At 33.4% G+C, this 16949-nt stretch overlaps 1 protein-coding gene across 1 annotated transcript in view; it reads left to right on the top strand.

The window, feature by feature from the left end:
* The window catches only part of SEC63 (SEC63 homolog, protein translocation regulator), an 89392-nt gene extending 73060 nt beyond the window's left edge, over nt 1–16332 (top strand). Inside the window, exons 19-21 of the mRNA XM_044676665.1 lie at nt 6631–6729; nt 12279–12383; nt 14674–16332. Coding sequence (XP_044532600.1) covers nt 6631–6729; nt 12279–12383; nt 14674–14817 — 348 coding nt within the window. The 3' untranslated portion in view covers nt 14818–16332. The remainder of the gene's footprint in view (nt 1–6630; nt 6730–12278; nt 12384–14673) is intronic.
* The last annotated feature ends 617 nt before the right edge of the window (nt 16333–16949 follow it).

Here is a 16949-nt window from a genome sequence, read left to right as displayed (position 1 = left end):
TTTTTTTCCGAATATTTTTTGATTTGGGAACAATTTTTGACAGTTGTTTTTTGACATTTTAGAATTCAGGTTTTCTATCTCCTCTCCACCCTGCCCAGATGGTGAATAGTCTGATATGGGTTATATATATATATATATGGGTTTCATGTAATACATATTTCCATATTGCTTATGTCTTGATAGAAGGCACATGTCCCACATACAATAGAAATTTCATGAAGATAGTATAGTGGAAGATGGCATGCTTTGATCTGTATTTGGAATGCAACAGTTCCTTTTTTGGCTACAGATAGCATTTTCATCATGAATCCCTTTTGGTTGGTTATCTTGGAGACTAGCAATCCTGATAATAGTTTAGCCCTTCATAGTTGATCATATAATATTTCTATTACTATATACATTATTCTCCTGGTTCTGTCCACTTCAGTTTGCATCAGTTCATAGAAATCAGGTTTTTCTGAACTCCTCCTGTTGATTGTACCTTATGGGTCAATAGTATTCCATTACAACAATCTACCCCCACAACTTGTTCATCCATTCCCCAAGTGATGGACAACCCCCCAGTTTCTAATTTTTTGTCACCACAAAAAAGGTGCTAAAAATATTTGGTATAGGTAAGGTCCTTTTCCCTTACCTCTGATCTCTGGGATATAGGTCCAGTAGTAGTATTGCTGAGTGAAAGAGTACGTATAATTTTTGGCCTTTTAAACCTGGTTCCATACTGCTGTCTGGGATGGTTGTATTGGTTCACAGTTCTACCAGCAAGTATATTGGTGTCCTAGTTTTCCCACATACCCTCCAACATTTATTTTTTTCCTTTTTGATCCTCTTAGCCAGTCTGATAGGTACGATATAGTTTCTCTGAGTAGTTTTAATTTGCATTTCTCTAATCAGTAGTGATTTGGAACATTTTTTTCATATGACTGTGGATAGTTTTAATTTCTTTCTCTGAGAACTATCTGTTCATAGCTTTTGACCATTTTTCTATTGAACAGTGCTTTGTATTCTTCCATATTTGGCTCCATTCTCTGTATTTGAGGAATGAGGTTTTTATCAGAGATATTTACTATAAAATTTCCCCCCAAATTTATTGTTTCCTTTCAAATCTTGGTTGCATTGGTTTTATTTGTATAAAACCTTTTTTAATTTAATGTAATCAGAACTATTTCATTTTTTGTAATGTTTTTTACATTTTATTTGGTTAGAAGTTCTTCTCTTATCCATAAATCTGACAGGTAAACTTCTATGTTCTCCTAATTTCTTTGTGGCGTCACCCTTTATTTTTATATTAAGTTATCTATTTTGATTTTATCCTGATGGTGAGATGTTGATTCATGCCTAATCTTTGACATACTGGTAAGCTTTCTAGTTTTCCTACCGGTTTTTGTTGAATAGTGAGTTCTTTCCTTAAAACCTAGGATCTTTGGGTTTATTGAACATTAAGTTGTTAATGGACATTAACTGCCTTGTGTTGATTACCAAATCTATTTCATTGATTTATCACTATTTCTTAGTCAGTACCAGATCATTTTGATGATTACTGCTTTATATAAAGTGTAATTTAAGATCTAGTGTGGCTAGGCTTCCTTCTTTCATCCTTTTTTTCATTACTTCCCTTGGTATTCTTGGCCTTTTGTTCTTCCAGAAGAACTTTTTGGTCATTTTTTTTCTTAGTTCTATGGAATAATTTTTGGATATTTTGATTTATGTGGCACTGAATAGATAAATTAATTTAGGTAGGATTGTCATTTTTACTATATTGGTTCAGCCTATCTATGAGCAATTAATATTTCTCTAATTGTTTAGATCTGATTTTATTTGTGTGAAGAATGTTTTGTAATTGTGTTCATAAGGTTGATGGATTTATTTTGGTAGGTATACCCCCCAGGTATTTTATATTGTTTAGTTATTTTGACTTTCTTTTTTTTTGTTATTTTGAATTTCTTTTTCCATCTCTTGCTGTTGGATTTTGTTGATGGTACATAGAAATGCTGATGGTTTATGTGGATTTATTTTGTATTCTGAGATTTTACTAAAGTTGCTAATTATTTCTGTTATTGTTTTTTTGTTGTTGTTATCATTGTTGCTGCTATTAAATTCATGAGCTACTACTTTAGATCTAAATAAAGCTTGATAGGAAGGTATTTCTCTTTAGGATTTCTCAAATAGAATTCTATACTTATTTTTGACTTGAGGGATTCAGATTCTTCACATGCCTTGGCCAAAATATGAGGCTGGCCATTTCTCAAGTGAAATTCACCTGAGAGGTATGGAAAATTTTAAAGAGCTAAATATTCTAGGTTTTGCTACACAAATCTTGTTTTGAAGCTGGTATATAGCCAAAATTTATTTTTATTTAATAGCAGATCATTGGTACATAGGATCAGATTCTATTTAAAAAGTTAAGTGTTTACTTGCTTATGGAATATCTCAGTGTGAAGCACTGACCTTGATAAATGGACCCTCCTTGAATAGAATTCCTTTAAATGAAGTTATTCTGGGAAGGAAGTCTTCCTGAGGTTGTTGCAGGGAGCAGATTTTTCAGATCTTTAAAAGAGAGTTGGAACCTACATTTGAAAAATGCCTCTTATTTTAGCTCTTTCTCTAGAAGTTATGTTTCTGGCAAAAATTGGACGTTGGAATATATTCACTGAAAAATTAACATTAAGTTAATTGTATGTTCTTGTTCATTCAAGTGAAGTACAATATATAAAAAGTTTGTTCTGTTTTGTGGTTGCCATTGAGGATTCTGTTCATAACAGCATTTAGGCATTTTTTTCTGGGTGATTTTCAGTTTTTATATAATCATAAAGATAATGTACTTAAATTTTTTTTTAACTCTTTACTTTCCATCTTAGAATCAGTATTGAATAGGCAATGGTGGTTAAGTGTCTTGCTCAGGGTCACACAGCTAGGAAGTGTGTGAGTCCAGATTTGAATTTCTGTTCTCCCATTTTTAGGCCCAGTTTTCAATCCACTGAGCCACCTTGCCATCCCCTAGTGTACTTAATTATTACAAAAATAATTACCTTAGTTTATCTTATCATATATTTTAATCATGGAATTTTAACACAAAATGTATCAAAATGGAAGCATCTTCTTTTGAAGTTAGGTTAATTGTTTTGAAAGACTTCAATTTCAACTGGTTGTGGCTTTTGCATAATAAAACTGCAATATAATGATAATCCTTGTGGTCATTTAAAAATCATAATCTTAAATTTTCCCCAGGAAAAGTTAGGTTCATTGTTTAGTAAACATTTATTGAGTACCATTACATTTAAAGCACTGAGTTCCTGCCTTTAGGGAACTACCAGGAACAAAAATTGTCTTTCACAAAAAAGGGATGGGAGATGTTCTGTTGGAATTGAGAGATGAGGGATATGTACTTCCAGGTTGGGAGGAGGGATCAAGAATACTCAATTAAAGGTAGTGTTTTTTCCTGAGCTCTGAAGGATGGGTGGAGGGGAAACTGAAATTTTAGCAGATACAGATGTGGGAGTGAGACTATAAAAGGTATTTAGATCATTCGGATAGCTGAAGATTTGTAAATAGAAAATTGTTTTTTTTTTTATATAAAAAGAATACCTTTAATCATTTTAGAAAGAAATTCTAAAATTTATTAACCTTGTTCCTTACCTTTTTTTGGTGTGTGTGTGGGGAACCGTTATTTAATTAATTAATTTAGAGTGTTTTTGCATGGTTACAAGATACATGTTCTTTCCCTCCCCTCCCCCTACCCTCTCCCATAGCTGACACACAATTCTACTGGGTTTTACATGTGTCATTGATCAAGACCTATTTCCATATTATTGATATTTGCACTGGGGTGATCATTTTGAGTTTATATCCCCAGTCATATTCCCATCGACCCATGTGATCAAGCAGTTGTTTTTCTTCTGTGTTTCTGTTCCTACAGTTCTTCCTCTGAATGTGGATTGTTTTCTTTCTCATAAGTCCCTCAGAATTGTCCTGGATCATTGCATTGCTGCTGGTAGAGAAGTCTATTATGTTGGATTGTACCACAGTGTATCAGTCTCTGTGTACAATGTTCTCCTGGTTCTGCTCCTTTCACTCTGCATCAGTTCCTGGAGGTTATTCCAGTTCAAATGGAATTCCTCCAGTTCATTATTCCTTTGAGCATAATAGTATTCCATCACCAGCATATACCACAATTTGTTCAGCCATTCCCCAATCGAAGGACATCCTCTCATTTTCCAATTTTTTGCCACCACAAAGAGCGCGGCTATAAATTTTTTTGTACAAGTCTTTTTCCCTATGATTTCTTTGGGGTATAAACCCAGCAGTGGTTTGACTGGATCAAAGGATAGGCAGTCTTTTAAAGCCCTTTGGGCATAGTTCCAAAATGCCATCCAGAATGGTTGGATCATTTCACAGCTCCGCCAGCAATGCATTAATGTCCCAATTTTTACACAACCCCTCCAACTTTTATCACTTTCCTTTGCTGCCATGTTAGCCAATCTCCAAGTGTGAGGTGGTACCTCAGAGTTGTTTTGATGTGCATTTCTCTAAAAGAGATTTAGAACACTTTTTCATGTGCTTATTGATAGTTTTGATTTCTTTATTGAAAATTGCCTATTCATGTCTCTTGCCCATTTATCCATTGGGGAATGGCTTGATTTTTTTTGTACAATTGATTTAGCTCCTTATAAATTTGAGTAATTAGACCTTCGCTAGAGGTTTTTGTTATAAAGATTTTTTCCCAATTTGTTGGTTCCCTTCTAATTTTGGGTGCATTGATTTTGTTTGTCTAAAAACTTTTCAATTTAATGTAATCAAAATTATTTATTTAACATTTTGTAATTTTTTTCTAACTCTTGCTTGGTCTTAAAAGCTTTCCTTTCCCAAAGATCTGACAAGATTACTATTCTGTGTTCACCTAATTTACTTATAGTTTCCTTCTTTATATTCAAGTCATTCACCCATTCTGAATTTATCTTGGTGTAGGGTATGAGATGTTGATCTAAAGTTCTAAACCTAATCACTCCCATAATGTTTTCCAATTTTCCCACCAGTTTTTGTCAGATAGTGAATTTTTGTCCCAAAACCTGGGATCTTTGGTTTATCTATCATAGACTGTCTTGCTGAGGTCACTTACCCCAAGTCTATTCCACTGATCCTCCCTTCTGTCTTTTCACCAGTACCATATTGTTTTGATGACCACTGCTTTATAGTACAGTTTAAGATCTGGTACTGCTAGGCCACCTTCCTTCACATTTTTTTTTTTCCATTATTTCCCTTGATATTCTTGATCTTTTGCTCTTCCAAATGAACTTTGTTATAGTTTTTTCTAATTCAGTAAAAAAAGTATTCTAGTTTTTTCTAATTCAGTAAAAAAAGTATTCTTTGCCTTTTTAAATAGAGAATGTTGAACTTCAAATTTTTCTTGATGTTTAAATTTAATTATGAACACTAGTGATTGAACTATTTTATAACATATTGATTTCCATTGAATATATTGAGCTTTATATCAGCTATATCCTACTATTATAAAGGACTCTTGATGGCAGCACTTTTTGAGCTCTTTTGTTTACTTATCTCACCCTATTGTCAGTTGGGACTTCTTTCCATCTTTAATCCTTCCTATAGCGACTGCCTTTTCCTTTGCTTTGGGTTAAAAAAACCAGACAGTTAAAAATTAGATCGATGTGTAGAATAAGTGCAAGTACATTGACTGTGAGTGGATCCTCTTATGAAGGTTCACCCTTCTATCTTAAAGCTTGTGCAGTTGCCCTTCATCTTGTTTTCCCTAGTCTTTTGCCTGCTTTTGTTTATGATGACTCTCCTCCCTATAATAGATTTCTGTCACTTCCCCACCCCAACTTTCCTTAACCCCCTGATCTGAAAGTAGTTTCTCCTTCAATTAGGATTTTAAATCAGGTATGGAGTGGACTAAATGAACACTGAGGCCCCTTAAAACTCTGAAATTCAAAACTATGATTTTCATTAGCACCTTTCCACGATCAATCCTCTGAACTTCTCCTTTGTATTATAGTTATATGTATGTGACTTTCCCACCCCTCATTACATCTTTCTCCCTCTTTCCTTCCCAGCTGCTAGTGCTTTCCACTCTGAGATTACCTGCTTTCTATTTTGTATTTAGCTACATTTTATATGCCCAGTAATTTATGCTTTGTTTTCCCTACTATATTGTGAGTTCCTTGAAAGCAGGAATTGTATTTACCCTTCTTCATATCCCCATTGTTTACTTAGCATAGTCCCTAGAGTGTAGTACTTAATAAATACTTTTTAAATTGACTACTTATTTTGACTTCTTTTGGTTTACTTTCTGATTCTTGTTTCTTTGATATATGAGCATTGCAGATAACAGAATTGCATCTTTTGTATTTTTTCTTTATAAGTATTTGTTCATTTTTGGGTTATGATTTAAGTATTTCTACTATCAGACAGTTGCCCTAAATTCATCCAGTTACATTGGTTTTAAAATTTTTATTGATGCTTTTTGTTTTTTATGCTGTGTTCCCTTTCTGATATACTTTCCTTCTCACTTTTCCCTTGTTTCCATAGGACCCTCACATTTAATGTAAATTTTTTTTGTTTTGTTTTTGTTTTTTCCATGATGATTTAAAGGACTTCCTTTTTCTTCCACAGGAAAAACAAGAGTGGTGGTGGCTTTATATTGCAGATAGGAAGGAACAAACATTGATCTCTATGCCATATCACGTGTGCACATTAAAAGATATGGAAGAGGTAATTAATTGTATAATACCATTTTGGTATTTGTGACTTTTGCATGTATTAAGTAGCATTATTCTTTTTCTTTCTGATCTTAGAATTTTTTGTTTATTTCCCTTGCATAGTCCACAAAATCATTTTTTTTCTCTAGAACCTACTCTTTTAGTTTTTCCATGGAAGCAAAATCTTTTGCTTTCAGTTAAGATTTGTGTATGAAGGATATTGGAGTAGTTAGTTAAGACTCTCTCTTTTTCAAACTCTCTTTTTAACACTTATTTTCAACATTTTAAAAGTTTTCTTATTTTTATGCTAAGGAAAATATAATGTTATATATTTCTCCTTTTTTTAGGAATTGTATCGTCTTATACATTTTACTTTTTTTTTTGCACTGGCATGTTGCTCATTATTTAAGCCTTCTATTTATAAAATAAATGTTTTTCTCCACTGTGAATTACTTAAGAAAGGAATCTGAAGGAATGATTTAAGAATTCCTTTTGTAATGACTTTATGGTTCATGTGATAACATTTATTTTGTTTAATGGATAATTGTGTTAAAATTTTTTTACCCTTGGTTATTTAGGGATATAATTGCTTTGTATTTTCTCCCCCTGTTAAACTCCTAGAAAAGATGTTCTTAATTTGCTTTTGTATAGAGGACATGAAAGATGAGCAAAGCCTAGGGGTGATTTTGTTATTTTGTAATGCTAGTTTTTCATTGAAAAACACCTTTCTCAGTTTTTAACTGAGTAACAAGATACTTAAAATGTTTCATTGCTGTTTTGTTTAATGCTCAAAATAACATGTCAGTTCTTTGGCTAGCCCTTGATCAGTTTGAACTTTAATTTGAGAAAGGTGTGTATGTGTCTAGAATAAGGATTATGCACTGGCTTAAAGAGTTAAAATTAGTCATTCTTTGGGCAGCATAAGATGTCCTATTTCTATCTGCTCTGACCTTAGTAATGACATCTAAGGTATTTATAGCACTTAGTACGTGCCAGGCACTATAAATAGTCTATAATTATCATATTATTTAATCTTCATAACTACTCTGGGAAGAAGGTGCTGATATTATTCCCATTTTATTGATGAGGAAACTGAGTCCAACAGAGGCATACCCCCTTAAAAAATATTTTTTTTAGTGATGTAACCAGGGTCACACAGCTAAGAAAAGTGTGTAAGGCTGGATTTGAACTCAGATCTTTTTGGCTTCTAGTTCCCAGCATTCATCCTCTGTGCCATCTAGTAGCCTACACTCCCTATGAAATAGACCTGTATTAGATATAAAAAGTTTGATTCATTGGACTCTCATTGACTGTGGTCATAGGTCAGAGCTAAAAGGACCTCCTAGAGGTCATTTAGTCTAAGCTCTCTCTTCCATTCCCCCTCCCCCCTCCCCTCACCTCCCAATCTCTCTCTTTCTCTCTCTTTCATGTTAGATTTTTACATTCTACACCAAGGACGTTAATTTTTCCACCCCACCCCCCCCAGTCTCTCTTCTAATTATTCTTCTTTCCTACCTTGCAAATAAAACTATCTCAATTACTTTTTCGATGGGTTTGGGGTGTATTTTAAACCCTTACCTTCCATCTTATAATCAATACTGTGTATTGATTTTAAGGCAGAAGAGCAATAAGGGCTAGGCAGTGGGGATTAAGTGACTTGTCCAGGGTCAAACAGCAAGTAACTGTATGAGGTCAGATTTGAACCCCCAGGACCTCACATCTCTGGGCCTAGCTCTCTATCCATTGTGCCCTTACCTATCCTCTGTCTTAATTAATTTTAGAGAGTTTTAAGTGTCTGTTGGTTGTCCAGAACCTGCTTTGCATTGATGATGGGAAAGGCCCTTTTGTCTTTGTTTTGGTATAGTGCTTTGGATAACGTGTCCTTCACCATGTATTGTATTATGAAGGCATTTCTAAGGGTGGGTTCTTCCTATGGCTTTAATTTGAATGAAATGTAAATAATGTTATTGTGATGTTTGTTGCACAAAGCAAACCAGTTCAGAAAGACATTAACATCCATTACTCCTCCAGGAAACTGAAATAATTAGAAGTAGTGAATAGCAAATCTTATTGCATCTTAAGGAATGCAAACATTGATATACTATTATTTTATTATTAAGAATGCCATTAAAGACATGGCAGTAGAAAAAAAATCACTTTCTTGGACTTGTTATTAGTCTTCCCATTTTCAGTATCCTCATGGAATTTGTTCCAACTGTGTCCTTTTGTTTTTTTCTCATGTCAGTGAATATCTACCATCAAAGAGATGTCTTTCTTGAGTTGGTCTACTATTAATTCCAATATTCCCCACTATAAGTATTTTCAAAGTGTCATTGACTTATGTAAACAGTAAGAACATACCAAGGCTGTCTTCTTTGCTATGCTGAAACTGCCTACTTGTTCCACAGAAACTGTTGTACCCTTTTGGTGAAGAATAGCATAAAGGGCCAAATCAAGGGTGCATAAGCATATCATCCCAAAGAATGAGGCTTTAAAACAATCACAACATCTTTTTCATTGTCATGGATGAATAGCAGGTAGGGTTGTATTGGGGTCAACTGCTTTTGGAAACAGTAGCTTGTTTGCTGTTGCCAGGTAGCTTAGGTCATTATAGTGATGAGAGATTTTCCAGGCTTTGGGTTTATGTTGATTAATTTCCAGTTGAATCCTACTTTCATTAGTTTTATATTCCTCCTCCAATATGATAGTTTATCACTTTACATTACCTTTTCCCTTTCTTTTCCAGGTTGTCATTGATCTCCTTTCCTTTTTGAACCACCCAGCCCTCCCTTGTTTTATTATGCTAGATCTCTCCTAAACAACATATTTTAAAATAGTACATCATCAAATTCCATGTTAAAATGGCACAATTTATAACCAGTTTTAGCAGTCACAGAAAAAAACCCCCCACTGATTTTTAAAAAATCTACCATATAAATAAGAATAAACTAAGTAATAATGGTAAAATTAGTATTTTCCTTCTCTTTATTTTTCATTCCATGTATTCTTCATCATTTCTGGGTCCTTAAGAAAGTGATTAAAAAGTATGATTCCATTGGTGACTCATGTAAGTTCCTTAAACCATAGATTGCATCTTACTTCTAAGGACAATGTTCCATAGTCACAAGTACTCTGATTTCTGTTTAAATTGATTTCTAATCAGCAGTGGCAGAATTCTGTGACATTTTAAAATCTAAACCTAGTAGTTAATTTTATAAATGCCAGTTATTTCACATTCCCAATAAACATAGTTAATATACATTTACCAGATACCCATATTATTCACATGAATAAGATCTTCCATGCCCATTTAAATTTTAAATTACATAGTAATTGCACCTAAAAACACCAAGAAGAATAATTTCAATTTAAGAAAGAGTCTATCTTAATATATTTTTTAAGTTAGATTTAATAAAACCTAATTTAGGATAGCTTTTTTTTAAAAAGCCCCAAATGAGTAGAAACACAGAAGAAAAACAACTGCTTGATCACATGGCCTGATGGGAATATTATTGGGGATGTAGATACTAAATGATAACTCTAGTCCAACTATCAAAATAATATGGAATTAGGTCTTAATCAATGATACATGTAAAACCCAGTGGAATTATGCATCAGCTACGGGGTAGGGGTGGTGGAGGGGTTTGAGGGAGAGGGAAAGAACATGAAACACGTAACTATGGGAAAATATTCAAAATTTAAATTTAAAAAAAATGAATAAGCAAACCAAAACAAAACAAAACAAAACACCAAATGCCTTTTATAATATACTGATGAGGAATTCAGATGGATTAGAAAGGTGATGCAAAATTCATTGACATAAAATAAAAATTTATAAATTATGGTGGCATTTATCAAATGCTCTTTTGATATATTAGACCATGTATTGTGTGATAGTCACAAACTTGTATTTTCATTAAAAATTTACACAAATAATTTATAACAAAGCCCAACAATCTTTATCTTCCTTATAGTTATTGGAATTGAACATTATAATATTACTGTGAGAAAAATAAAGGTGACACAAAATTTTGTTTTACCATAACAAAATCAGTTTAATGATAAGAAACCTCCAGTTCAAAAGTATCTTTGTTTTTTGTTCCATATGAGCTTCATGCTTTGCTTATTCTGCTATTGTTTTTATGTCTGTCAAGGCCTTAAGTTTTGTTTTAAATTTTTAAATGAAGAAAGCTGTTTAATTCCATCTTTACTAGTACACTTTTAAATTTCACAGACCAAATTCACCTGGATGATATATTGATGAACATTTAAATGGTAGACATATATTGCCAAAATGGATTAAAAGGCAAGCTCTCCATGTTCTTATCCTCATTTTTAAAAAATCAAAAGATCTGTTAAAAGCAGCTGTTTTTTGTGAGATGAAATGCCAAAAAGTGAAAATATTCCCAGATAAAAGTCCTTTTTCTTTGCTTTGGCAAAGTTTTCTTTTTAAAGCTGTTCTATAACTTGAACAGAATGATCATGTAAGATTAAATCCAGGGACAATCTTCCTTTAGAATCTTGTTTAGAAACATAATGAATGATACAGTTAGGAGGCCATGGAAAGCTAGTTTCTCTTATATCATGACAGAACTATTTCTCTGAATTGCTACAATGATATATAGTAGAATAGTATGTATAGCAGAAGATCAATTCATTTTCAAGCTTCAAAAAGTAGTAAAAAGGAAACCAAGATTATATGTAAGGGAATTATTGGCCCTTTTCTATGATTTCCCTTACCCACAAACTTTCTGGCTTATGACTTCCTTACCCTGTATATTTCTAAATTGTTTGTGTGATAACAGTGTACATTATCCCTATGTGTATCCATTACCTAGGTAAACTAGCAATTTTTGTGACTTCCAGAAAATTCCCTACCTAGTCTTGACCATGAATTATTTAGGAGTGAGAAAAGGATTCTCAAAATGTTTCAGTTTCTCTTCACCCATTTAGCCAATATTGTGATTAATTTTCATGCACGGTTGTGATTAACAATGTATCTCATTTCTGAAAATCCTATATACATTATGCCAAATAATCTTGGGTTCATCTTCAAAATCTGCAAGCCACCTAAATTCCTACTAAATGAAAGCTCTTATCTTGAAAATTCCAACATATAACTTGAATCCTTTGTAGCAGTTTTTCTTTACTGCATTAAAAATCATGGAAATACAAAGGAATGATCTCTACTTCCTCTGGGTTGGTTTCTTTTTTGGTTTATGTATTACTTTGTGATGAGAGGCAATGTGATATGGAAGGAAGTATTGGACTCAATCAGGAAAGACTTCTCTTCAAATGCTACCTCCATCATTTACTTGACTGTGTCAATGGGCAAGTCACTTAATCTCTCTGCTCGTATTTCCTCAACTGTAAAATTGGGTTTATTAATACCTATGGTACCTACCTTAGAGAGTTGTTATGAAGCCCAGAAGAGATAATGCAATTAAGTATTTTATAAATTTTAAAGCACTAGAGAAATATCAGTTGTTAGTCTTCATTTGAGACCTGAAGAGCCAAAGACCATTGCTCTGAAGTTAACAAATAAGTATCTTTATCTTTCAGGTAGAACTGAAATTCCCTGCTCCAGGAAAACCTGGAAATTATCAGTATACAGTGTATCTAAGATCAGATTCCTATATGGGTTTGGACCAGATTAAACCTTTGAAGGTAAGAATTAAGGTCCATTCAGTAAATGTATTTCCTGTTTCTCAATTTAAATAATTACTTGATTAGGCATCTTTATGGAAGTAAATAATGTGATAAGTAATATTCATCAAATGTTTTCAAGTGCAAAATTTTTAAGAGTAAAATACAGAATTCTCTTTAACAATTTTTTTTAGCCAACTGAAAACCCTCCAAGATAGCATCATGAAAGGACTTTAGAAAAGTTAATGAAAACCTTATGTTGTATTAACAGATATACAGTGACTAGTATAAGGATTGTATTGTACTTTGCACTGATCTGACCACTTCTGATATATTATGTTCAGTTCTGAGTGGCAAGTTGGAAGATGTCCAGTGGAAAGCAATCAGAATAAAGTCAGAGTTCCCAAAGCAAGATTCTGTGAGGAAGAACTAAAAGAATGGGGAATACTTAGGCTAGAGAATAGAATACTTGGGACAGTTGCTAATAGGGTTAGGTTTGGTAATGACAGCTGCTTAACTATCTTCAGATATTTGAAGGGCTATCATGTGAAAGATTATGTAGTCTTATTCTGCTCAAGAGAATAAAAAAACTAGGACCAGCGAGTTAAAATTACAAGGATTTTGTTTTAATCTTTAAAGAAAAGTTTCTAAGTTGCCCAGAAATAGAAAAGTTCTTTGTCACTGGTTCAAGTAGAGGTTGGATGGTTACCTGAAGGGACTATCATAGAATAATACCTGCTGGAGTAGGAGATTGGACTTGAGGACCTCTAAAAGTACATCAAATTCAAATTAATTATACCTTTAGGAAAGTACATTCTTTGCTCCTGATCACTTCCCTAGCCCATTACAATTCTTTACATTAGGAATAATTAAGATTTTTGTTTACCAATCTCTAGTAAAGGTGACGTCGTCTTAGGATTTTTGACATTCTGAAGTTTCCTTTCTCTAATGAGTAATAGAGCAACCCACTCATCTGAAGCACATGCCCACAAGATTCAGGCTATTGCTGGAGCTGCTTATTCACTGCAGAAGTCATTATAATTTATAATACAAGTGGTGACATCTAAACTGTTAGAAGGCATAGGGCTTCTTTTCAAGGGCAAAGGGAAATAGACACTAAAGGTGATCTTACTCTGCCTCCCATTTGTGTGGGCAATAGACTGTATCTTTTTTATCCAAAGAGCACTCAGCTTTGAATTTTCAATTTTCCCTCATATTTTAGCCATGGTTGAAATTTGGATGTTTATTGTAAGGCTAAAGAATACTTTATTTATTTTTCAGTATCTTTTTTTTTTTTTAACCCTTGTACTTCGGTGTATTGTCTCATAGGTGGAAGAGTGGTAAGGGTGGGCAATGGGGGTCAAGTGACTTACCCAGGGTCACACAGCTGGGAAGTGGCTGAGGCCGGGTTTGAACCTAGGACCTTCCTGTCTCTAGGCCTGACTCTCACTCCACTGAGCTACCCAGCTGCCCCCTTTCAGTATCTTTTGAATACATTTTTTACAACTTTGCCCCAAAAGTCTATAAAATCCAAATATAAGATACATTAAATATCCTACTTTATTTCTGGGGTGAAAGATATTTGTTAAAAGAATGTGGGTTTCTAAAAAATTATAAAGCTGCATGTCTAAATGTAATTTTTCCCCAAAACATGAAATTAGAAAAGAAATAAATATTTATATATTTCCCCAGTTATTACCACTGATATTTGTTTTTCCCCCTCTTTCAATTTTGAGACAGTTGTAACTTAGCGGAATATTGAATGTAGATTCAGAAGACCTGATTCTTCTACGTAATAATTTTGTTTTGATTAACAAGTCATTTAAACACCCTAAGCCTCATTTTCAACAGTTTGTTTGTTTCTTTTTTTTTTTTTTAAGTTTTTATTGGCTGTCTCTTGGGCTATGTGGAAATCATGAACTGTTAGCACTGTGAGAGACCTTATAGTCCATGTGTTCCAACCCTCACATTTGACAGTTGAGGAGACCACTGCTACCACTTACAGACTTCTTAGGGGCAGAGACTTTTCTTTCTTAGGGGAATATGGGGTTCTCATCTCCCTAAAGTGTGGCTTATAGGGGTGTCTTGTTTAATTGAATTGAAGCCCAGTGAGGGAAAAAAGACATAGGCTTATGGTCATATTTCTAGTAAATATTAGAGCTAGGATTGTAACCCAGGTCTCATGACTTCTTAACTATGCTCTCAGTAGTATGTCAAGTGCTTAGTAAGCTATAAAGAACTCTTTGCAAACATAAGCTATCATTACTATTAATAAAAATTATAATTTCAACACTCAAAATTTCCTTTGCAGTTGGAAGTTCATGAAGCTAAGCCAGTGCCAGAAAATCATCCACAGTGGGATACAGCAATAGAGGGAGATGAAGACCAGGAAGATAGTGAAGGCTTTGAAGATAGTTTTGAAGAAGAAGAGGAGGAAGAAGATGATGATGACTAAACAATACTCTGAACTGACTACACTATTTGCACACATTTGCAAACTTCTTGCTGTTATGATGGAACTGTACAGTAAACCAGAAACATAGTGCAAAAAGTGTTGTTGAGGAAAGTTGTTTAGTTTTTTTTGCCTAGTATGAGTGCATTATGTAACTTGCCAGTGGAAGTCTAGCAATATTTTGCCATGGGTACAACCTGGAAGATGCTTGCGGCTTATTTAAGCCTCTTAAATTGTGGGATGGTGCATTTATTTCAACAAAAAAAGGTAATAAATCTTTTTTATTATAACTGTCCAAAAGCGTGGGCTATGTATCGTCTGATCAGTCTGTGGTCCTAATAAAAGAAAAAGTACTAAGGTGGAAAAAGAAAACAAATCTATCTCAATGAGCAACTTTATGCAGTCAACTTTATTTTTTAGAAAAGTAAACATCTTTTAGGTACCATCTGCACAAATTTTAATCTTGATAAACTCTGTCACTCATTTTCTCAGTATTTTTCACTGATATGAGAATGTTATAAACAGCTTCATTAATAGCTTTAAACCTCTTGTTTTTATCTGTTCTGGTCATCATTTGGCATCCTGTCCTTAGGAAGCACATTCCACATAGCATAGAAGGCTACATTTTGGGATTTGCCTTTTCTTAATTGCCCAAGATAGTCATTCAAATTATAAAAATTTATTGACTATGTCATAAAATGCTCTTAATGGCTTAAAACATTTTTAAGCCTCTTTCAGCAGATCAATGCAAGATCTAATTCTTTTGATAAGCTGTATGTCAAAAAATGACTATGGGACCATGTTATCTGATGTTGGTGGCTTATATATTATTATTATACCTTTTGTCAAAGGTACAGTATAAAAGCTGAAAGACATTCTAAGCTTTTAATCTACCTGACTCTGTCAGAAACCTTTTAAGGAGAAAATACAACATGCAAAGGAGAGCATCTTTTGTATTCATTTTGAACTCCTGTCAATAAACAAGAAGTTTGAATCAGTTTGCATTTGTAATGGTGTTTATCTTTTTTACCCCTAGACACCTACGTTTATACATAAGGGGAGAACATGCTTTTATTTTTCCACTTATTTATTTATAACTGTACAAAAACGCTGAAGTTACAAGTATTTCAGTACAGTATTTATAAAAAAAAGCTACCATGGGTAAGTGTTATCCTTTATCCATCTCTGGTCTCCAGGCACAAATACTATCTGGAAAGATGATGATAGTTTTTAGTAGTTATAAAACATAGAGATTAATACAAATCAATCACAGAGGTAAGATAAATATTTTTAGTACTAGATATTGAAAAATCATAAATTTGCAATACTAGAGTTGACTCTGACATTTTGTTACGTAGGGAAATTATAATCCTATCTTAAAAACATAGGGCAGAATACAGTATTTCTGACCTTGTTTACTACAGGAGGTTTTGCCACTTTACATGCATAATTGCATTGGTATTTTATTTGTTATCACACTAGTTGGAAATAAAATTTAAAAGTGATCTAACTATGAATTGGAGTGTTTTTTTGGTTTTAAATTCAAACTTTAACGTTTGGTACCAAATTGGTCAAAAAAAGCTTTTAAAAATATTTTTTTATTTTCTCATTAACACTGTTTGCAAATAATTTCTTGGCAAAAGACAAGTTGTGTTGCCCTCAATTTGCTTTGTACTTTACTTAATTCTCTTAAGTAAAAAGTGTACATCATTTTGGAATTAGTTTTTTTCTACACTCAGAGTATGCCATAAGCAATTACTATTCAAGCTTACTTAGGGAAAAAATTGGCCACAGGTTATGAAATTTTTTAGTTAGTATCATAGAGTCAGAATAACATGAGATTTTATTTTGAAGTAGACAAAATTAAACACGTTGTTTTAGAAAACCTGAGATATGACCACTGGGTTTTATTTTTAAAATTGTTTTTAAAAATCTGTACCTTCTGTCTTAGAATTAATATTGTGTATTGCTTCCAAGGTAGAAGAGTGGTAAGGGCTAGGCAATGGAGGTTAAGTGACTTGCCCAGCGTCACACTTGTCTGAGGCCAGATTTGAACCTAGGACCTCCTGTCTCTAGGCCTGACTCTGAGTCCCCTGAGCCTCACAACTGTTCCCACAGTAACTTTTTAAGATATA

Source organism: Gracilinanus agilis, chromosome 4 (genome assembly GCF_016433145.1).
Source record: "Gracilinanus agilis isolate LMUSP501 chromosome 4, AgileGrace, whole genome shotgun sequence".
Classification (NCBI taxonomy): domain Eukaryota; kingdom Metazoa; phylum Chordata; class Mammalia; order Didelphimorphia; family Didelphidae; genus Gracilinanus; species Gracilinanus agilis.
This window is presented reverse-complemented; position numbering and strand designations above follow the sequence as displayed.